This window comes from Meleagris gallopavo, chromosome 5 (genome assembly GCF_905368555.1).
Source record: "Meleagris gallopavo chromosome 5, MGAL_WU_HG_1.1, whole genome shotgun sequence".
In the NCBI taxonomy this organism is placed as follows: Eukaryota; Metazoa; Chordata; class Aves; order Galliformes; family Phasianidae; genus Meleagris; species Meleagris gallopavo.
In genome coordinates, this window is record NC_139408.1 from 3,542,680 (window position 1) to 3,566,578 (window position 23,899).

The following is a 23,899-nucleotide window of genomic DNA, read 5'->3' on the forward strand; positions in this document are numbered from 1 at the left end:
TTGAGAAGATAAAATTATTCCTCAAATGTCCTACAGGCTACCATCTAATGAGGGTCCAACGCCCAGACCTTTGCTGCTTTGGTAATCAAAGTTCAATTACCCTGATTGTTGTGCGTTAACTATTAAATTGTTTTTTGTTGCTAAGGGATTGATGGCATTGAACGTCACAATTACGGATGTCCACATAATGGAGACAGGATAGCAGAATCAAGAATATTATCTTAAGCTGACTTTCCCACAAATACAGTTGGTCTGCCAAATAGATTACCTCTTAAATATTAACATAATGAAGGAAATTACATTGAATACCCTTAAATCACTGTAAGAGGTTGGCTGGATCTGTGGATCTGAACCTCCTGTCAGCAGTTTCCTCTGGAGAGCAATCCTGAGCCCTTAAGCTGGGCTCTTGCTCTAGGAAGATTTTGCAAACAACCTTGTCCCTTCTTATCAGACTGACAGACAGCGTCCTAGATCAGGTATCTAAATAACTCCACCACCATAAATGGAAAAGGATAAATGGCTTTGTATATAGCTCATCACAACCCAGAGCAGGAATCCAACAAAGCTGCCTCTTCATCGCAGCAGGGGAATTATCATGCTCCTCCCTGTCAGACAGCAAGGAAGCAGCAGTGGATATAGCTCAGGCAGGTCAGAATATCACAGCTTAGACTGGTGCGCTTTCTAACAACTACACTTAGTTTAACTCCTACCAAAAACATAAGCCTACTTTTTTTTTTTTTTTAAACAAGCCTGAAATACCTATACATATAATTTTTTATATGTGCTCCTATAAAAAGTTTGTTGTATATGCTGATGTGCAGGAACATAAGGAACAACTTCTCAGAAAGAGGGGTGATGCAGTGGCACAGGCTGCCCAGGGAGGTAGGGGAGTCACCATCCCTGGGGGCGTTCCAGAGCCATGGAGATGTGGTCAGTGGGCATGCTGAAGATGGGCTGGGATTGGACTTGGGGATCTTACTGGTTTTTCCAACCTTAATCGTTCTATGATTCTATCATATAAGAATCAAGACCAGTGTCAAGTGATTTATAAACAGTTTGTGAGGAAGTAACTAATTTAGGTTCACTTTTCCCACCCGATTACATCATAAATGCTACAGTCTAAGACAGAACACCAACAAGAGAAAACATTTAATGCAACAGCTTCGGAACAGAACAGAACCCATGTCACCTTCCCAACAACACAAACATTCAAACAAGAGAAACACGTGGCACAAAATGGGAAAAAACATAAGAAGAACCTAGAAGTCTTTTTGCTCAAAAAAGCAGCAACTATCAAAATATTCAGAATAATTTCCTTGAGATACTGTTTCTGCAAGAATATTCCTATAGAAAGAGGCTGTACCTTGATACAGGGCTGGCTCTAAGCACAAGCCAAGCAGGCAGCTGCCTAGGACAGCCGAAAAGAAAAGGAGCATCACCATCACTCCACTGCCCACATTGCCCATTGCACTGGGAAGCAGTTGGCTACTGCAACTTTGGTTGAAGGTATGAAGCCCAAGAGCAGAAAGCCCCAACATCACACAGCTCCCCACAGCAGAAGCAGCCAGGCACCTCGGCCCTGGAGCAGTGACCTTCCATTTATCTGTGCTGCTGACTTGAACCAACTCCATAGACTACAACAGCCTAGATGGTCATCTTCTCTGGATTATGAATTCTGTTGTTGGGAAAACTTAACCCCAGGAACGAGTGTGATTAAGAGTTTTACTATTAAATGCTTTTTTTGGTTATTAGCTCAGCTAATAAGCTACACAAACTGTAAAAAGAAATCCTCTTGGCATTTCTAATCCAGGGAAATAAAACTGAATTAAGGCTGGTGCAGCATACAAAAAGGCAAAAAGAGAATGCAGAACCTGAAGTAGCTGAGATATACAACATTATTAAATGCTCACTCCTTGACAAACATATAAGCAGGTTCCTAGGCAGCAAGACAAGAAAAGGCATATCTAGGTGTAAAGAAGCCTCAACCCAGAACTGCAACAGGTACCATGAATGGAAATGCCTGGTCAGCTCTTAATCAAGAGGCTTTTAGAATTAAGAAGAGTAGTAAGTAAAAGAATAAAAAAATTAGGAGAGTAACAATAGAGGACACACACAGAAGGGAGGAAGGCACAATGCTGCTCAGTGTGATACCTTCTGACCGCGACAGCTTGAACCTGGTGAGAACTGCAACGTCATCTTTAAAAGGAAAAAACGCTTCAGTTAAAACCAAAAGTCTCAAGTCACATCCACTTCTAACATTAACACATTTAATAAGCCTCCTCTATTCTTCACAATAAGCCTCGACAACTGAGCAGATGAGCCTGCAGTAGGAACAACGGATCAGACAGAAAGCAGAGAGCAGGCTTCTCCTGAACCTCAGCACTCGGCTTTCAGTCCAGGCCCTTCATTCAGCAACATAAGCTGAGCTTTTGCTTTCCCGTACCAGCAACAGGGAGGACAAGAATAGTTTCCACTAACCAAGAAAATATCTTGAAAACACTTCAAGAAATTGCATTCTTATATCCAAACATGCAAGGCAATGATACACTGATGAAACCATCATCTGTAATGGAACTGCTTTGTTCTTCAAGACTACTTGCTCTGCTGTATGTAACAAGATATGAAACTATTCATACATCTAAAAGAATGGTCTCCAACAGCCTTACAATTCCATGCACAGCTATTTCTAATGCCTTAAACATATGTGTCCCAGGAGCTGTGCATTACTGGAAGTGAGCGAGCTTCCTATGACCTGTAATTTTGATTTCCATTATCATTAACATACAATGAACTACACTGTACCCAACTGAAGGGCAATCTACTTATAAACTTTCAACGTGTCATCCTGAAGAATTACAGTTCACTTCTATTTCAATTACAGACCTAGATGAACAACAGTAATCCAAAACAGTTCACAGAAATTGGCATCCAGGACCGAAGACTGCAGAATACAAATGTGACTGATACAGCTTGTCAGAATTTATATAGCTTACTCTACAAACAAGCAATACTTCTAAGTCAGTCTCATTATTTCCATCGCAAGCATGAAGAATGTCTTCTTGTGCATTGAACTGGTGAGTTATTCTACAATAGTCTAAATTTGCTTACAGTGCCCGAATCACTTCATTTTTCCTATACAGATAAAGAAAAGAAAGCAATGCAATTTCACATTTGAACCTATTTGGTTAAATAAAGTGTTTTAATATGATGAGCAAGTTGTCCTTCAAAAACTTGTCTAGGCATTCCACTTTGAAGGACCAAAAACACTTAATGGCATAGGCACTACCAAGATTACAGCTTTTTAAAGACACTACAGTAGCTGCAGTTTACAGAAGGAAGTAATACATGTAGATATGCCTGAAAGTCACACATTTAAAATGAGATAAATGGATGGAAGGCCACGTGGATGACTGACCTACCCTTCATGCTACAGTATGACAGGAAGTGGAAAAATTCTCTTATTTTATAAAATCTGTATTAACAGTGTAGTCAAGAATTAAAATAACTTGCAAGAAAACAAACAGTGCAAAATAAATTGTTTATTTTGAGATGTTAATCTATAAAAATCTCAATTTCTTCAGTGTTGTCACAAGAAAGTAATGGTGCTGTTGGAGATCAAGGCCTCCTGTGGTCACCCAATAGATGGGACAAGTCAAGCAGCAGAGCTCAGCAGTGCCCAAGAATGAGCACCAAAATGGAGCTGGATGGTCCCAGGGTGAAGCAGAACCCAGTCTTAAGACATGTTAATAGCAACTTTCTTAATCAGCAAAAACTAGCAGGTAAAAGGGACTTTGAGACCCATTATACCGTTCTGCAAACCTCTGACACCTCAGTTCACACCTATGCATGTTCCTAGAGTGAAGTCTAGATGCTCGAGGTGAACTAAAAACTTAAATGAGGTAGCTACTTTGTGCTATGAACACAATTCCTAATATTCACCCTTACCAAGGAGTCAAAGAAAATTTTATTCCCGGATGTCTTAAAGATACCATCTCAGTAAACTCCTCCATTATTCAGCACCCTGTCTTTCTGAGGGGAAGAGAAGAATCAATTCAAGAACATGAATACTTACTGCTAAATCAATACATGATTTACAGCATTGTGTCCTGTGCTCCCAAAAGATCAGCATGGGATTGCTGCTGAACTTGTCAGCTGGGAGCTACTTGACCGATTTCTACTCATAAGGAGCCTGATTCAGCAATGAGTCACTAACAAAAATGCAAACTGAATACTGCTCCAGAATAAGGTCACTCATCTCCCACACAATTACTATTTTATAGTCATATAAGCTTGACTTGCAATAAAGCAAGACTTGCTGCACCCCTGTTCCCTGGGATCCCTGGGACTAGGATCCCAGCCTGACTAGATTCCCAAGCTGGATGACAGCATTGCCTAGGGGAACTGGGACCTACCTAGATTGCTAGCTCACCAGCAAGTTCAATAAGCATTATTACTTCATCTGATATCATCTGAAGAGTAACAGCTGCGCTCCTGAGCCAAAGATTCCATCTTAAGGTTATGCTTGAAGTGTTTTATACACACACAGAGCTGCTCCTGAAAATTTGAAGCTATTCCTAAACAGTGAAAACATTAATTTTCTTATAGATCCAAGATAATGTACTAGGAACATAGGAAAAGAATTTTATGATTCCCTTAAAAAAAAAAAAAAAAAAAACACCTTCAATTATTACCTACTTCATGGCCATCATGTGTTTAATTATTAAATGGGCAATTCCACAGAACAGGTGTTTATCAACACATCGGTAGTAAAAGAAAAAAAGAAACAGTAATTTAAAATCTAACAAACAAAATCGGGTAATTTGGACAAAATACAGTCCGTAGTTCTAACCTCTAGTATAATAAATGGGTATTCTGAATTGGAACTCAAAGTTTACTCCTAGCTGCCTTCCTTTTATAAAACCCATTGAACCTCCCATCTTGATTAGAAAGCACAAAGCTTAATATGTTGGATTTATGTAAATCTGTTTTTAGCAAAAAACCACAAGCATAGTGTTGTAACACAACCTGAACAACCTTTTTAATGTGGTTGAGGCAATAACTACTACGACATTGTAAGCCCTGTCTAAGCCACTGCATCAAATGTGCTGTGAGTGAGGAACGTGGCATTTAAACCTTCCAGGTACCACCATTATGCAGAATGGCATGTCAACCAATTGACAGGTTCAAACGCAATTGAAAAAGAGAAAGCCCAGACCAGAAATAGTTGGACAAAGTGAGGCATTTTTACATGTGGAAGAATTAGGACCTAAATGGCAAATAAGCATCAGAAGAGTAGGGTGGTAGAACAGCAGCCTGCATTAGACCTGGCAGCTTGCGAAGGACTATGGCAGTGTTTGTTTGCATTCAGACTATTTATACGCCAAAGGCCATTTTTCATCAGTGCTGACTGCAGAAGCAGACAAGCAGCTCAAGCAATGGCTGTGCACATATATGGAAATGCCAGGTGCATGCTGACTGCACTGCAGAACAGAGGAGGAACGGACAACTGTGCTATCGCTTTTCATCACAGCTCAAGGGAATTACAAGCACTTAAAGTGTTAAGTACAGGCTTGCTTTCTTAGAGGCCCATTGAAAATCTCGTATCATTATTCATTCATGGATTGCATTAAAACGTGATACGGAATCTCTGACTTCTTTCAGCCTCTGCAGCAGTTCTCTTAAGCAGTGGGGGTCCCCAGGTACCATTCATTCTATGGACACACATTACAACCTAGCATAAGAAATCTATAGAGGCTGTATGAGAAAAGCAGCACAATCAGTGAGCTACACATGGGGCAACAGTGGAGAAAAACAGAGTGGGGAGAGGAGCAGCAAGAACTACAAGGAACATATTTGACTCGTACCTTTACTAACACTGTAAGCACTGTAAACAACTACATCATCCATTTTCTGTCCACTGGCCCTATTCCTCAGCTTGCCACACTTAATTTCAGATGGACATTGAATTTCACCTGCAATTCTTGGTTCTTCCTGTCCCCATACTCTGCTTCAGCACCGTTTTTGTCATACTTCCAATGACACGTGCCACTGAGAATTTTGCTTCACTTTCTGTTATTAAGTAACATAGAAACATATTGGTGTATGAGTTTGCAACACAATGCCTTCTATTCAAATCACTCAAACAAGATGGAGTAAGCATGGAAGTCATATAGAAGACCCACAGAAACGTTCCCTACCAATCGAGAAAATAAGCAGGGTGACAGACCACATCTCCCATCACTTATGGTTTCTGATGTAGACACAAGCTGATTAGCAGGACCAAAATAGCTCAGACATCCAACTTTTTGATGGCCTGTGAAATACATCTGCTTGTCATTACTTGTCAGCGCGGTATATTTCCAGTACATTGTATAATGGGCAAGAAGAGGCCCTCCGATTTCCTACCTGATAGTTAAGAAAACCCCTTTGAATAACAAACCACAGCACCTTTTCTAATTTTGGAGAAGTGCAGAAAATTAAAGACCAGCCATCTCACCACAAGCCTTACCCACAGTGCTTGCTGGCATTCTGCTGTCTTGCCAAAGGCCTACAATTTCACATTTACCCTTGGGAGCCTGCTAAGGGAGACATGGCATCACAAGGGATTTCCAGTTAAAAAACAGCACCTTACCCTAAGATACTCCCCATAGATGCACATCTATTCCTATCTTTTCCATTATGTACAGATCTGTATCACACTACTGTATTTCAATTTCCTCTCCCCCCTCACCAAAGAGAACTAAAATCCCATTACCCAATAAGCTACAAGATTTGTTGAGAACACCAGATGACAATTGTGCAAATAGGAGCTAAGGAAGTTTCTTTCCTCATTACTTGCTCATCATTTCCAGCTAAAATCAAGTTCTCTAGTAGCATAAACTACTGACAAAGCAAGGGCTAAAGAGAGACAGTCTGAAGGCAGCCCTACAGTGTTCCAGTTCTATCCCAAAGCAGTGTGATAAGTGATCCAAGTTCACCCTTGGATGTATTCTGAATGCATATAAATAGATTCAGAAATCCTTCACTGGATTACCACAGTATTGAATTGACTTTGGTACAGAGTTAAGCTATTTTCTCAGCTCCTCATGAGAAGCACACTTGAACATAGATGTCTATGTCGTATCCCTCACCCTGCTCAGTAAATTAAGAATTGCCTTATGTTACATTAAGAAAGGTAATTACTACTTAGAACACACCACCGCAGTTGCACAGGGCACACATCTCCACACTGACTCACACAGCCTGCCTTACCTTAGGCCATCTCAGCAGCTGCAGCCAATTCAGCTACCAGCACACCTTTCTCTTGGCACCCACCACGCTACAGCGACCAACACCAAACATCCAATAGCCCAAAGTTCTTGCAAGGAGGCTCATTAAGAAAATACAAACATGCCTACAATATAATCCCAAGTAACCAAGTCCCAGCCTAGAGTCAACCCCACCACTCCAAGAATTCATCTTCACAAGCAACTCCTGATATTTTGTTCATCTTTCTGCATCTTCAGCTAACATCTCAAAATCTTTACATAGCTGTATTATGATTGCAGGAGGCATCCCTATCAGGAGGGCACAAAGACCCTTCTCCCTCTTCTTCAATATCCACATTTGAAAAGCTATTCTGAAATACAGTGAAGGTGCTGCTAGACAGCAAAGTACATCCTGACAATCACATGGCTCTTCAGTTCAGCCCAGAAGTAACAATAAAAAAAAAAAAAAAACAGTAGAAAAGTCCATTGCATCACCACCTTGCTACATAATATAAGAAAAACACTGCAACAGTTGCACACCAGATGATATTACCAATACTTTCTAAACTATACCTTTACGGTAGGAGACCTGCTGTTCTCACCTGTAGACAATTCATTAACTAGACACTACGTATAAAAGAATATTTTTGACAAACTATCTGCCAGCAGTAACTTTAAAAGTGCATTTTCAGCAGAGTTGTTGCATCTTATCCCAGTTTTCCTTTGTGTCCTAGTAATTACTGATCATGTGTATGGAGAAGTTAAGGTGCCCTTCTAGATTTTGATACTACTATAAAAAAGCATTATTACTGTACTTTATCAAATTACAAACAGCAAAAATCCATATTTTAGCTCAGCTTTCAGTTCTTAATAGGTGCTGGCTAGCATCAGACCTTTGCTTTGGAAAGCAAAGTAATTTAGCATTTTGTTTATAAGTGAAACTGCAACTCCTTTTTTTATTTACATAGAAGCTAAAAAGCATTCATCTGAGATGGGAGAAACGGGTCAGTTCTCTTGTACTTGACTGAATTCAACTGTATTTCTCAGCTCTCAGAAGGGTCCAGAACATCCCAATTACTGCCAGGGGACAAATAAGGCAGGTGAGAGCACACAGACCTTCTTATGGAGCTGCTCCACTTTGCCAGCCACTGAGCTGCAGAAAACATTTATCAACAGTCCAAAGGAGAATCTTTATTTTTTTTTGATGCAGTTTCGGGATAAGATTAATATTTAAACACTGCAGTGGACTAGGATTTAAGTTTTCAGTTTTTCATTAATAGCATCACAGCAAAATTGTCTTACTGAGCACACCGACATAGAAGGTGGTACTTTGCAAATTGTTGGAATCTGTTCCACAAAGCAGATTTTCCTGTTACAAACTGTAGTTTTCTGTTTAAACAAAGCTAACCTGTTGGATACCCAACACGTATTTAAACTGTGCCTGGCAGTGACATCTCTGCCACTAAAGAAATCTCATGTAGGAATTACGTGTTGCTTGGTGAGGTTAATGGCATATTTTCTCACTTGCCTTTTCTATGCTGAAGTGTGCCTAAATGCACTGGAGCTTTATTTCAATACCTGGGAATACTCATTCAGAGAGTTTTGGTGTTAGTTCACCCTCCAGTTTTGTCCTGTGGGTGATAACCCGCTCAGATTTTCTACAAATAGATCAAAAATTATTATTCCCCCAGTAATTAAAGACTGCTGTAGTTTTGATCACAGGCCTATATTTTCATTTTATATTGGGAGTACGAACCAATTTCAGTTAAGTTTAAGAGAATGTTACTTACATCAGCAATACTTGGCCCTGAGCACCGATGCATTATTAGCAGTCAGCACAAGTGCTGTTTGGAAGTCACACCATCAACCTCTCCTGGTATGTTTCTGCCTTTCTTGGGGGAACACAAGCAAGACGACAAAGCACGTAGGCAAACATTTGAATGTGAAGCAGTCAGGTACCTCTTAGAAAGATGAGCCATGACATCAGTCTTTACTACCAAAGGGGAATGGTGAATAACCTCTTTCTGCCTTGCAGAGAAGAAGTTGGATTTGGGTTCCCCTTATGTGTTCCATGCACTTTAAGCTGCGTTCATCTGCACGGGTCTACATTTCAAAACACAGTACAAAGCCAATTGCCAGCTTCCAGAAGCTGTGGCATTGGTATATTAAGCAGAAAATATAATGCTGAAAGGCAGCACAAAGAAACATTCCTAACAACATACTGCATCTTCTTCCTTTAATACTTACATGGGAATTTTGCAAGTTCACTTCTTTTTTTTTTCTTTAATATTCAGGTAGATGATGCTCATCTTGAATGAAAAGCAAAACCACGCACTTCAAAGTGGAAGTTATTACCTCACACTGGTCTCATTCATCAGGAAGCGAAAGAACTTCCTGTGCAGGAGAAGGTTTGGCACATGAGCTCCAAACACAGAGTGCACGCTCAACTTTCCGCTGCTGGTAAGTAGCTTTTCACTCCCATAACTTGTTCTTCAGCATTTAAGTTTAATGAAATGCAATAGCAAACCAGAATTAAGTACACATATACTATCAAGATATGAACATGCCTTTAAGGCAAAAATGCAGCTTTTTCTTTTCCTATTTACCCTCACCCAGACACTACTGTGTGTGGCACATCTGACATCTATGCCTGGAAGCCTCTTTAGGTTTCCTTAAGAGTACAAAGCATATGTTCAGATCTTGGAGAAGCCTCAGTGCTAACATGCATATTGCTAACTTTTGCAGACCGCAGCGGGAAGGGCAGATTATTTTTATTGTAAAACCAGATTATTATTTTTTTTTTTTAAATAACACATTAGCAAGCTTCTAAAAGTCCACTCCCTTTAGCCTATATTAAGATCTTTATCTGTTTTAGAAGAGTGCTTGATTAACAAGCAAATTAATTGGTGCACAACTGTGTACAGTTACGTGCCAATATATGGTGTATGCTGCTATATCACACCCACCCACTGAAACCCCTCCCAACTCCTTAGGTTCGAGGTTTATGACTTAAAAAAGGCCCAACACACAACACTCATGGGAAAACGGAGCACTGTAGAATTAAGTTCACATTCCTGACTTTCAGCATCACTCCCTGCCTGGTTACCACATATTGACTAAACACGTTTCGGTCTCCAGCTCCTTCAGGAAAGCAGGCCGGTTGAGGAAAGCAGGAAAGCCCTGCTCCGTGCTGGCAGTCAGCGGGTCTGGCCATGACTCAGGGCTCCCCGCAGGGCTTGGGAAGCACCCTGCAGGCTGTAGTGCCAGAGATGGCACACGGGGAGCTCCCATTTGGCTGTCCCCGGGTAGCACCCACAGGCATTGCTTTCTCAAACAATTCTGTCGAGGGTTTTGGCAACCACACTGTTGCTGGAGGAGTTTCAAAACGTGTTTTCCTAAAGAGAAGTGATGTCACGGAGAAACAGCTCTCAAGACCGAGCCCCAGCACACGGGGCGGTGGTTATCCCGTGCCAGGGGGTCTTCGCTTCTGGGACCGGTGGCAAAGCACGGCTCCCATAATATTTTCAGAAAGATCTTTCCACGGCACAGTACCATCTCACACCCAACCCCCGCCCCGCGCTGGCAGGGCACAGCCGACACCCGCATCCTCGCATTCCTTCCGAACGCTTCAGCTCAGCCACCCCGACGGAGGAGCGGCGGTGGGGCTGCCACGCAAAGCCGAATCCCCGCCTCCCTCGGGCCCCTCGCGGTGCGGGCACCGAGATTAGCCCCGACTCCGGCCTCTAGCTGCGGCCCCGCGCCTACCGTCGGCCGACAGGGCCATCTCGATCAGCGTCTCGTTCGCCTTCTTGCCCAGGCGGTTCATGGTGGCTGCCCCCACCGCCGCTCTCGCCCCGCTCCCGGCTCGCCCGCCTCCCGCAGCTCAGCGGGGTGAGTCAGGGGCGGCGATGCATGCGCAGTGCTGCGGGGCGGAGCGGGGAAAGCCGGGGCTCTCCGTGGGGAGCTCGCTTTGTACCGCCGCTTCCTCTCTCCTTTTTTTTTTTTTTTTTTTCCCTCCCACGGCCGCTATGGTAGCGGTGGGAGGCTGCTCCTCCCGCTGTGGCGGCCCGACGCGGGGCTGTGCTCAGGCGCAGACATTTTGGCTAGGGCGGTGCCCCGGCACCATTAGCACCGCTGTTTTTTGATTTTTCTTTTTTCTTTTGCTTTTTTTTTTTTTTCTTTTTCTTTCAGGAAAAATAAAGATATGACTAAAAATAGACCCACATGTTGAGAAACGTGGCTGTTCTGTAGTCCATTTGTTCCCCCCCCCAGCACAGCCAGCTTCCACCTGCATCCCTCAGGCTATCACCCCCATTTTCTCATCTCTTCAGTAATCAGGGATACTTTCCAGCCGTCTGTTGGCTCAGCGCATTTATTTCACTTCAGGGCAGATCTCGAAGCCTTCCTTCACGTTAGCTTTTTGTACACTCAGATTTGTCTGACTTAAGTAACAATGTTGTGCAACAAACCTGTTCAGAGCTGCGTTCCTTGAGCAACCAGCACACAACAGCAGTTTCAGGGCAGGATTTCTTAATCACAAAGCTCAAGTCAGGCGGGTCGAGCCACCCAGTTACAGCAGCAGGCTGTGCTCCGCTCTCCGTACAGCATTAGGCCTTTGTGGCATTGCTGAAGTGTATGACTGAAGTATATTTTTAGATGGGAGCGAGGCCTAAAAATACATCTGGTTGCTCTCCAACATCTGCGATGCTCCGTTTGGCTTTCGATCTCAAGATGGAGGGAAAGGAAGCCATCCAGAGGGACTTAGAGAGTGGGCCCATGTGAACCTAATGAGGTTCAACAAGGCCAAGTGCAAGGTGTTGAACTTGGGTTGGGGCAATCCCAGGTGTTTATGTAGACTAGGCACTGGAACAGGCTGCCCAAGGAGGTTGTGGATGCCCCATCCCTGATGCATTCAAGGCCAGGCTGGCTGTGGCTCTGGGCAGCCTGGTCTGGTGGTTGACGACCCTACATATAGCATGGGGTTTGAAGCTAGATGATCATTGTGGTCCTTTTCAACTCAGGCCATCCTATCATTCTGTGCAGGGTGTGGGGACAAAGCACACCACAGTGGTGTGCTGACGGGAGTGTTTGGACGGCTCACAACAGCAAGTGACAATGTTCAACTCAAAGGCTGTATTTTCCAAGGCTTTAATTTTACTGGAGCTTTAAGTACAGGAGAAATGCTGTTATGCCCCACAGCGGATGAAATTAGAACTCTGTATTTAGCAAGCAAGGCTGTCGGTGGCCATCGCTGCTTTGTGCCTGTTAATGACACGCTCCACCCAGCACGTGTGGCAGTCAAGCTGTCGGTATCCAAACCTATGCGAGTGCTCCAGGGATGCTTTTCAGATCTCTGTAATTGCAGAAGTGCATGGTTTCTGGAAGAACCAGTTTTGTGTAAATTACACAGTGGCTCGTGTCAGGGACAGGCATCTGCTCTGTGAAAGACCTTGTGTCCATGGCAGGCACTCAGGAGGTACATGCAATACCCAGCATTTAAGTTTCTTGTCTATTCTGAGTTTAAAGAGCCACTGTCTTACTTGCTTTCAGAGCATGCCTAAGTGATGCAAGATCATTCTTCCTTCAGAAAGCACAATGCTTTTCTCCCTCTCCTTGCATTTCCACTGATGATCATAAAGCTGTATATGCAATGAGTGAAGTCAAACTGTTCAGCTGACCGACCTTTTTTTTCTTCTGGCTTTTCAGTTCAGTGACTCATTGCAAGCAATAGATACTGCCAAAATAAAGAAATGGGGAACCACACTATTCATGATGATTTTAGTCCTTTAATATCAATTGGGAAAAAAAAAAAGGAATGCCATTGTATTTCTGCACTTGGTGGTCTGGAGTTCAAATACTGTTTCTAATACAGTGTATATATAAAACAAAAAATAAAAAATTCCAGAAGACTATATGTATATTAGCAAGCATCAGCAGAAATCATTGGCAGTGATTGCACTTACAACGCTCAGCAGCAAAACATAATCCTTAACTGTCTGTGCTAAATGGGAGCAGATAATTTGCAGCCCTTATGAAATCTTATATTTAGCCCTTATAAAGGCTTTTTCAAAAGCATGGAACTGGTTTAGGAGCCTTCATATTTTCAAAACTTATACAAATATAGAGAACTGTGGGCACTGGAGAGCCAGGTTTTAAGAGTATCTCTGCTCCCAACGTCTCAGAAAGGTACTCCGTGACCTGCTCAGAAACACAGCTCACACTCTGGGATCCTTGCTTTTGAAAGTCCTGTTAAAGAACTGACTCAATTTTTTACACCAAAGCATATTAGAATATATGGCCTCAAGTCTTAAATCAGATAGAAAATAGAGCTCTTGGGCATATCAGTTAGATGCTTTGAAAAACTTTGTTGTCTATTATCTACCTACTGGGAATGAATTTTATACATACAGCTGTTGGTTTTACCACCTGGGGACCCAGAGGTTATTAAGGTAGCACATGCTTTCAGGATTCCATATGCTGCACATGGCAGCATCTCCATCAGAGTCACAGAGGGTGTAGTAACTTTCTGCTGCTGAAAATATGTGTATTGTTCATTGTATTGCTTTGCTTAGGAAAGTTTTATAGGTGCTTAGAGTTTTAGTGAGTTTTCACATCAGACCGTGAGCATAAATTTTGAAACAGATGAAATAAAAAAGTGTGAGTTTAAAATAGATACAGTAGAAAAGGAAAGCAGAGTATCTTCTTCCCATAGAGTATCTCTGTGACCTACTGGAGGAAGCACCACAAACTCTCTTGTTAATGCACTCTCTTGTTACAGTTGGCACGGTAAAGAAAGGAATGTAATAGGCACTGGTCAGAGAAAAACCCAAGGGAGCTTTTAGCTTTCTGAAGATTCACTCCAGCCTTCCTCAACTACCTCTGCTTTTTACTCAGCCTGTTTGACATCTGACTCTCTTCTTGTGCGGCTTTTAAGGGTGAACACAGCTGTGTGAATGCCATGCAATCCAGAAGCCCAGGAAATGTGCTTACTGAAGGAACAGGCATTTGAATTTGTACATGAGGACAGCATGGCTCTATTTGCATTCTGCCAGGCAGCTCAAAAAACATCCGGAAATGGTAATGATAAGAGGATGCTGTCAGTAGCTCTGGTATGAGATGGCAGAATGTTAGCAGTTCTCAAAGGAAGGAAGTTGTACACGGTATGCAAAAATGTGCAATTACTGCATTTTTTTTCCTTTTCATTGCTTTTCAGTTTGTGAGCTGTATGTAGTAGGTGGTGCAGGTAAGAACAGTACCTCTAATACCCGAACAAACAGACGCTTTTGCAGACTGTGGTCTGCCTTTTTATTGGCCTGAGCTCCCTCAAACGTGCAACAGTAGAGCTAAGATTAACTCTGTTTTTTGTTCTACCCCAGGGCAAGGAAATGGCACGGGTGTGGTCCCAGCTAAGCCAGCCACATCTCAGCTGGGTACTGATTGCTCCAGAGGAGGAAAGTGCGAGACAGCACCAGCTCTGTGCCCTCTGTGTGACTGTCCAGGACAGGTTTCAAAAGAACTGCTGGAGATCAAGGTAATCTTAACAGAAATCTGTATTCCATTTCACATGCAAGCACACATTTTGAATGTGTAATTATGTAGTTGCACTCTAATAGATTCCTCAGTTTATAAACAGCATCAAACTTCTTAAAATAACCCAAGGAAACCACAAGAAAGACCACGAAAAGAAAGCTATGTTGCAATTTAATGAGGAGTAGAGGGAACCCATCTCCCTCATGCTACTGGAGACATTATAAAGGTACCTTAATATCTGAAAAGTCTACTCATTAACTACATCTGAGGCACAATTCTTCACTCTTGTCAATTCTCCATGAATACAATTCCACTGATTTTACTAAACTGCTCCTAAATAGCATGAGCAAAGATCAGTATTTAATTCTTATGGGTTCTGCACTGATAGTTACATTCACAAAAATAATAATAATAATAATATATATATATATATATGTTGAATGCAGTAGGGATGAGCAGGGGTACTTCATCATTTCTGGCACTCAAATAACAGCATTAAGATAAGAAACCGCACCATTTTAATAAATACCAGCCTGCTTTCTCATCCATTTTCTCTCTCTTCTTGTTACATAGTTTCTCAGAGTTTAGTGCCCTCCTGTGGTAGTAGTGATTTCTCCTGTGAAATTACATACGCTGACACTAAATAATTCTTATTTATTCTGTATCTGTTGATTATGCCATGGCTATAAATGGATAAAATGAAGTTGAATTATAGTTGGTTTTTTTTGGTGGTGGTTTTTTTTTTTTTTTTTTTTAAACACAGAGGACTGTGGATTGACTAAATAAGGTTAGTGTGTGAGGGCCAAGCACTGGAGTGCTGCAGAGACCTAAGTAGCTCTAGCAAAAACATTTTGAAACTCAGTTCACTTCAGTGTGCATTAATCAGTTTAAAAAGTAAAGCAGGGTGGAATTATGAAGGTACAAGGAGAGTGTTCCCCCTCTGAAAGGTAACGGGGAGCTGGCTTCCTCAGGTATAGAAAAAGCTGAGGTACACTTTTGAACACACCTCTTAATGACTTGTTCTTCTCCTGCATATGCATGCTTTTAGCTCTGCTTGGTTACATGTTTTATTGTAAAGATTTTTTAAATTGTACAAAGAGATGAGCAGCTTTGTAAATATTTCTAGGAAAATGGAAACTTGAATATGCTTATTAATAAGGCAAGATATTAAAGCACAACTTATTTTGTGCAAGATACAGCTCCCAAGCTGGTGAGAAGAATAGAAATAATGATACAAGTATCTAATCCTGTGGATTGTACTGAATTAACATGCTCTCTTGTTTATAAAACTCTCTGTGAGGAACAACTCTATTCAAAGTGTGAGTTTTAAGAAGTTGTTTCACATTTGCTGTTATAAATTATTGTCCAATTCTGCATAATTGGTAGACTTACAGAAAGTTTTCAAAGCTACCATCCATGTAGCACTTGCATGGCACCCTAAAAACAACCCAAACAATGGAAGCATCTTCTGATGTGGGCTTCTTTGACATCAAATGATCAGGCTGTATAGTCTCTGTTTTTAGCCTGTCTGCTTGAGAGCATTCCACAGTTTAGCTCCAATTCCTTGGCTGATGATTTCCATCTTTTCTGACCACGTGCATTTTAGTACTTTCCTGTTCTTTGCCAGCATTCCCATTTTCCTCCCCTTCAAGAGCAGATAATAGAAACTGCAAAGGCCTGCTGCCTAATGATAGTCTAGTTCCAAGGCTGCAAGAAATAGTTTTAAGCAGAAATGAGTGAAGACAGATGGGCCAGAGAAGAAAACAATATATAGTTTTCTATGGAGACAGAAAAGATAAGGATAACAAGAGCAAAATGAGGGTATGTAGGGCTGTCTGTAGGAAAAACTGTGATGATTATAGACAGAAAGGAAGATGACTAAGGTGTTTCTGCCCTGCCCAAACACTCAGGTTTTCCCAGATTCTTAGGGCCGTGCACTGGCTGATGCTATCTCACAACCCAACTGGATGTTTGGAGGTGCTGCTGGTTGGAGGTGTTGACGCTGGCCTGTAACCTGATAGATCTAACAACAGTATCACAGGCTGGAAGGGGTCCTTTGTTGTAAGAAGGAAATTAAACAGTAGCAATATGAGGTCAGCCTCGATCCAGTATGACTTAACACAGACTTGTTATTAATCCTAATAAAACTGAGCAGTGAGCTTATAGTTCTTGTTTGCTGCATCCTTTCCAATTTGTTTTGTACTTCACAGTTTTCCCTTGCAGCTGTGTGAGATATAGTAACCAGATAATGTTTCCAGCCTTTCCTTAGGCTCTAGCAGATCCTTACACCAGATCCTGTCTGAAAAATGCAGCACTTATCTTCCCATGCAGGGGAACCCTAATGTAGGGTTGTCAGGGCTGCCCACATGGCCCATCCTTCCCAGCCACGGTGCATGCTGAGCATATAGATTAGTTATGTGCACCCTGTGAACACGATAAGCATCCAAGAGCAGCAGGAGTGGAAACACACAGGCACCCTCACATGTAATTGGAAGGATTGGGCAGAAAGCAAAGGGACAAAACAAAGTAGAAAGAAATGTATCCAAAAGTCAGTACTTCATAAGTAAGATAAGTATAAATAGTAAGATTTCAGTATAACCAAATAATTCATGTGGATGTTATAAGCAGGAAAACAAACAGACTGTGATGAAAACTGAGAAGAAAAAAGTTAGAAACAATAAATAAGAAAAATGTAATATCAAAGATGTAATATCAAAGCAAAACGTTCATTGGCTGCAAAGTGTATTTTAAATTTCAGGGGAACAGAGGAAGGTCCTCAAGATGTAAGGTGATTCTTTATTGCATCTGGCTTCAAAGAAGCCTACCAGGGCCAAAAGTATGATTTCTTACGTTGTTTACCTCTAGCTTCAAATAACGAAGAATAAACCAGTGCATAATTCTGTAATTTTTGTACAGCAGATCTTATACTTGAGCGCTTTTTTGTTCCCATGGCTGTCTCTAAGAATGTTAATTCCACTTTCTTGTTAAACTGTTGAATTCATAAGAGGAGCTCTGCCATCCATAATTAAAGCCAAATACTTTTTCATGAGGTCGTTACTATGAAATGTATATTGTATTGTTTATCAGAAGACAAACTAGTGGTAACTTTCTAACTATGTCCTCTTGAAAACTATGCAGGTACTTCATATATTTGGAAGAATCTCATTTGTAATTTTTTGTTCTTATTAGTTCTACTGCTTCATACTTTTGTTTAAATATGAAAAGAGGCAAGAAGATAATATGGGAGTTACTTATTCAGTAATCACTGATTGGGTCATTTCTGTAATCCTCAAGTTTTACTATCAACTATTTACTACAAATACATAGTTTTGGATGATTCTCTTTAAGTTAGATCTTCAGGTAAGTCTTTTGAGTGTTGGCATTTTTTGAAATGCTTGAAAACTCTGAGTTTGTCTTTATCATCCCTACTGCCCTAGATATATTGTTTCCCTTGTAATTCGGTATTGCTGTCCAAAAAGCTCTGAAGAATCCTTTTCTCTTTTCACAGTGCTCACTTACTTGACCTGAATCAACGGAAAACCATTGGACAAAAAGCCACTGTCTCATCAGCCTTATATAAACGTGCAAACGTTCACCGATTGCTCTCTGTATTGTAGAGTTAAGAAGAAAAAGCGATACACGTCTGATCTGGTACATAAACTCTGATACTTCAAATAATTGGCATCTCAGAAAAATAGTCCGTGTTTCATAGGTTTAAATTGAATGTGATTAAGAACTGAACTAATATAAAACACACGGCATTTTTTGACCTGTCTTTTGAAACCAGTCAGTTGCAGAAGGACTCAGCAGTCATATTTTCTTTCATGTCTTCCCATTAGTTCCTGAAGGAGATGCGAAGCGTAGTGCTCTTACTTTGAATTGCTTCATATTGTGCCCCATCAGTTCTAACATGTGCGTTACGGGAGTGAACATGGCTTTAAATAGGAGAGTAACACTGGCTTTTCCTGATCCACTCCTTACATTAATCACGTGATACTAAATACAGTTGTTCTTAGCCCATTTTTGCTTGACATTCACTTCAACTATCCCAAGTTAATTGAATGGACTTCAGTTACATAGAATCAAAGAGTAACAGAATGGTAGGGATTGCATGGGACCTCTGCAGATAGTCCAGTCCAAACCCCCCCACACACTAAAGCAGCTTCTCTGGAGGAAGAAAGTGTCCAGGTGGGTTATGAATATCTCCAAAAAGGGAGACTTCACGGCCTCTCCAGGCATCTGGTTCCAGTGCTCTGTCACCCTCAAAGAAAGGAAGCATTTACTCATGTTTGCACAGATCTTCCTGCGTTCCAGTTTGTGCCCGTTGCTCCTTGTCCTGTTTTGAGGTACCACTGAAAAGACTGGCCCCATCCACTTGACTCTCACCCTTTAGAAGTTTATAAGCATTGCTAAGATCCCCTCTCAATCTTCTCCAGGCGAATAGTCTCAGAGCTCAGCTTCTCCTTGTAATGGAAGTACTCCAGCCTCCTCATCATCTCTGCAGCCACCTGCTGGACTCTTTCCCTATCTTTCTTGAATTGAGGAGCCCAGAAAAGGACGCAGTATCCTGTTAAAACTTTTGAGTTTCCTAAGAAATTGGCCCTTTAATAGTATGCCTGTGATTTCTGATGTGATTGAATTTTTCTGAGTCTGACATCCTGAGAATTGAAATAGAATGACAGTTTTAAAACCAGTGAGTAATCACTGCTCTATCAGTTATTAGCCAGTGAAGCTCCATCTGTATTAGCTACTTTTGCTTCAGTCTTAAGCAGCTTTTTTCTTCATTTTCTTCGTATTTTCACAAGGTTAGGATGTTATTAAACTGCATTCCTCCATTCTTCCTTGTGAAATGGATATCCTCCTCACATTCTTCCTGCTACGCTTAAATGAACACTGAACCAAGCAGAGCATTTCTCTTACTCCTCGCACTTAAGGGCAGCCATGCTATTTTTGAAAGATATTTTTGACTGCTTATCATTTAGTATTTCACACCTAGGCCTTAGGAAGTGCTAATAGATAAGAGTGTTTTCCTATCTAAACGCTCTAAGATTCACATTTAAAATAATACAAGAGAACTTCTAATTCCAAAGACAAACAAGTTTTACACGATTCTTTCCTGAAACTTACTTCAGCCTTCAATAGAGTCAGCATACCAACCTGTTTCATGAGCCCTTCTCTAATGTTTTGAGAAGCTTATTCCACATATTTCCCATCAATGTTCACATTTTTTTCTTGTTGCTGTCAGTAGCAATCAGGCACATCAATATGATGGGAGGATGAGCAAGATAGAAAGGTGCTATAAAGGAAGGGAAAAAGATTGTTTACCTGAATTAAAAGATTTCAGGTTCACAGGGGAAAGCTTGGCCAAGAAAGGATCTCCAGAAAGAGATCCTTCCCTGGTGGCAGTCAGCCCTTAAATAAGGTCTAAGAGAGAAGCAGCCAGGCCTCCAACCCTTCCAGTCACACAGGTGAACTGCCCTCACCTGTGCTTCCAGGGCTGACCAGGTCCTTTCCCCAGGTGATCAATCAGTGGTTCAGGCCGTGACTCAACAGTTCCCATACACTGTTGTCTGTTGTTTTTATTGCTTTTCTTTCATAAGAAACTCTGGAACGCAGCCATATTGCTTTGCATGATTATGTGATACACTGAACGAAATCACCATTTGAGAAGCTAGATTTAAAATTTTCACCGGGTGGATTCCTAACACTGACCATTTCACCACTGATTTTAATTGCAACAAAAAAACGGTCTCAGACAGTGATAAGATAAGCATTGTCATCCGCTGCTGTTCCGGAACAGTTCCCTTTGTCACTACTGATCATTATATTTTATAGAAACGGTCCAGTGATAATCTATCAACTGCAGTGTGAATGATAAAATGGTGAGCAGCGGGAGCATTGCTCCATGTTTTTATACTGTGCATCTCAGAAGTTTCCCAGCTAGTAGTTAAGGGGTACGTCAGGAAATAGGGTCCTGCATGAGTTATATGGAAAGTATGATAGATTTTCCTCAGGCTTATTACACCTGTTGTGAACCTGGCCAACAGAACTCAGCTTTGTGCAGCAAATAACTCCCAGTGATATGTTTCAAGCTATCAATTTGCCAGTGGAATCAGTTGGTTCAGCAGGGTATAAATAAATCCGTGCCAAATCCAAACAAATGGCTTGGCTGGAGCCCCATTTTGCTGCTTCAAAAAGCAAAGTAACCAGCAGGAGTTGCAAAGAGGTAGGGGATTCACAATTTCTTTAGTGTTATGGTCCATAATAGTGTTGCATTTAACTCCTGGCAGAGTAACCTAACGATAGCTTAGTTCTTCAGTTCTACCTAAGTTTGTACATCAGTCTCTCCCAGCTCATACCTACGTAGGTCACCCTACAACCTAAACCAGTTCATGCGTAATTTAGTGGATTCCAAGTGAAAATGAAACAAAAGAAACAAAAAATCTATCCTCCTGCTAATTTTTCACTCGTGCTAATTCACAAGGATGAATTCACAGCTTTGATGCTGCCTTGTCAGTTCTGCCCTATAGTAGCTTCACTTCCAGGCTGCCCTTGATGATTCTTGTATGTGCCCTGTATACTCATCAATAGTTGGAGATAATTAAGCATATGCATGTAACAGATGGGTAGGGAGAAGGAAGTAGGGAGAAGGAAAATAACAGGCAAAACAAATCATAAAGCAGGATAAATGTGCAAACAACTCTAGATAGTTAACTTTGCAAAAGCGTGAATCCAAGCTGAAGTCATGTACAGGCCTGAAATAACTGCATTACTTTAAGAGAAATGTATTTTCTGACTTGTTAACAAAATGTCCGTCTGTAAAATCGTAAGAGCTAACATCCAATTTGTAATTCCCCATCAAATTCAAGACAAAACTCACTTTCCATACCATGGATACACAAAATTTATTTCACAATTTTCCCCTCGAATCTTCAAGCTCTGTAACAGTGTGGGAAGTATAGTATATAACCTTATTTGCCTGTATGTTTCTTCCTACACAATCAAAAATCAATTGATAGGATTCATTCCTCATGTTTGAATAGTTGTGAACAGAATAAATGCTTCCTGTAGAAAGCTAAGGAGAAGAGAGAGACACGTATATAATACAGAGAAGAGCTTCCATTATGTTTAGTCTCCTATGTTCTCCAGGTACCATATATATACAAGGGTTATACCAAGGTATTCTTGTTAAGGAGCACTTGTTATTCATTTTTTCTCAATAGTTCAGAATGAAAATGTATTCCTCTGTATATAGAAAACATAATCCCCCTCAAAAACAAGATCGTCCCCATCCCCTTTTCCTTCCCCCTTTGCAGCTCTCATTTTCTTCTTCTTTTTATGTTACATCTATGCAGAGTGAAAATTATGTGTAATTTGAACCATAAATCTTGAAGATTTACTGCTGCATCACTTGTACAGGGCTTTTTTTTTTTTTTTTTTGGTCTGTGAAAGTTGGGTGGGATTTTTTTGCTGTTGTTTGTTTTTTAATTATATTTTATTATATTATTAATAATATATTATTATATATAAATTATATTTTTTTTATAAAGATTCCTCTGACACGTAACTAAGCTTCCCAGAGTCTTTTATTCCCTACCTCTGTTCTCTCTTCCCATCCCTTGGGTACAACCTGTCTCCTCTTACCCACGTCTGGATCCCTTCTCTTTCCACCTGCTTCTGATACCCCTCATTCTTTCATTCCTTCTTTAATCAGACTATCCCCATACGCTCAGGTTTGTTCATCATTCTCTTCCCAACCAGCTCAGAATATCTCAGACTTACAATTTTTTCCCTTGAGGAGGAAACAAAGGTATAGGAGAAGTATAGGATTTCTGCTGCTTCCACAGTTGGCCTTCTGCTTTTCCTGCACATTTTCCACATATTGTCCCCTTTCTTGCCTAACAAACCAGGTTTCCTGCTCTCTGAAAGAGATTTTTGATTCAAGGCTTAGATGCTCTCACCTTCTGGTGTTTGGCATTATCCCTGTGGAACACCAACCAAGCAGTTTATGCCACTTCTGATACGCCCTTGTCTCTTTGTGAGTATCTGATATTTCACATATGAAAATACAAACTGCTTCAGCACTGAACTAATATCTGCTGTTCCTGACACTTTGTTCCCACCCAGCACAGTTACTTTGGAGATGTTAGTCCTATTTATAGTGAGTAAATGTTCATGTTTGAACTTATTGATGATGTAATTCTATGAACCTAATCCTTAAATGCTTCGTTTGTCTATCATTAGACAGAGTTTGCATTAAACTTACTGGCTCAAGACTTTTGTTGCAGTAATAATGTAATTGAAAAAGTGAAATAAGCCCATCAGAAGCATTCATTTTTATCTCTTTCTTAGATGAGGAGAATCAACCAGAAAACAAACAGAACTGCAAAGGTCTTTAGGCATTCGAGGCAGAGTGAATGGAACTGCTTGTTATAAATGTTTGTAACGGCATGTTAGGAATAACTTTCATTTCTTTGAAATTAGCATCTTAAATTCCCACGGGCTTTTCTGCAGGTTTAAAAAGCACAGAGAAGAATACTGCCCCCAGAAAAGCTATTTATTTAATGTTTTCCTTTTTCGCTTGCAATAAATCATTTTTCTCAGTGAGGCTGATCTTAAGTGCTGCTCCTTGGTTTCAGATACTTCTTGCTGCACAGTATCCATGGATGTAATCTGTCATAATATGATCATTCATTTTACTGCGTCTAGTCATCTGCAGCTAGGATCTTGTACATGGTATTTTGATTTGGTTTAATGTGAAGGAGTGTGTTCTTCTTTTGCTTCATTGTTAAACGTTTTTTCAAGAAGTATTCTTGCTTTGTCTCTTTCTTTCACAGTGATATGACAGTGTGTAATGGCAGGAATAGCACTGCAGCACCCCATGGAGTACCTCTGCTGACAGACTCATCAGTTTTGTTATGAAAGTATGCAAAGCTCTCACTTAGGTAACACAACACAATATTTTTTCTGTCTGTTTGAGAATTTAGAGATTCATGGTCACTCACTGGCTTTGATCTCAGACGTGACATAACAGCCATATCTATTCAATGTAACCTTGATTTTCACCAACAGATGTTAATCATTTAAAGGTGAGGCTTTTGGAAAGAAACTTACTATTCCTG

General features: G+C 40.9%; 1 protein-coding gene and 1 long non-coding RNA gene across 15 annotated transcripts in view; one reads left to right on the forward strand and one right to left on the reverse strand.

Moving 5' to 3' along the window:
• ANO5 (anoctamin 5) overlaps positions 1–11,245 on the reverse strand; it is a 50,259-nt gene extending 39,014 nt beyond the window's left edge. For 4 of the 13 annotated variants that reach the window (XM_019615257.2, XM_019615254.2, XM_085223915.1 and 1 more), the window contains exons 1-2: positions 11,013–11,244; positions 2,152–2,196 (exon numbers count right to left, since the gene is read on the reverse strand). In XM_019615257.2, the coding sequence (XP_019470802.1) occupies positions 2,152–2,196; positions 11,013–11,073 (106 nt within the window). In that variant the 5' untranslated portion in view covers positions 11,074–11,244. Of the gene's footprint in view, positions 1–2,151; positions 2,197–11,012 lie in introns of all 13 variants that reach the window. The other 9 variants (XM_031553392.2, XM_031553391.2, XM_085223914.1 and 6 more) reach the window with 4 other exon arrangements.
• Positions 11,246–14,101: 2,856 nt separating this feature from the next.
• LOC146544211 (uncharacterized) lies at positions 14,102–23,864 on the forward strand. Of its 2 annotated transcripts, XR_014883343.1 has the most exons (4): positions 14,102–14,407; positions 14,624–14,778; positions 18,286–18,428; positions 23,615–23,860. It is a non-coding gene; the product is annotated as an uncharacterized LOC146544211 (long non-coding RNA). The 2 variants fall into 2 exon arrangements; XR_014883342.1 differs by having other exon boundaries at positions 14,102–14,778; positions 23,615–23,864.
• Positions 23,865–23,899: the final 35 nt, after the last annotated feature.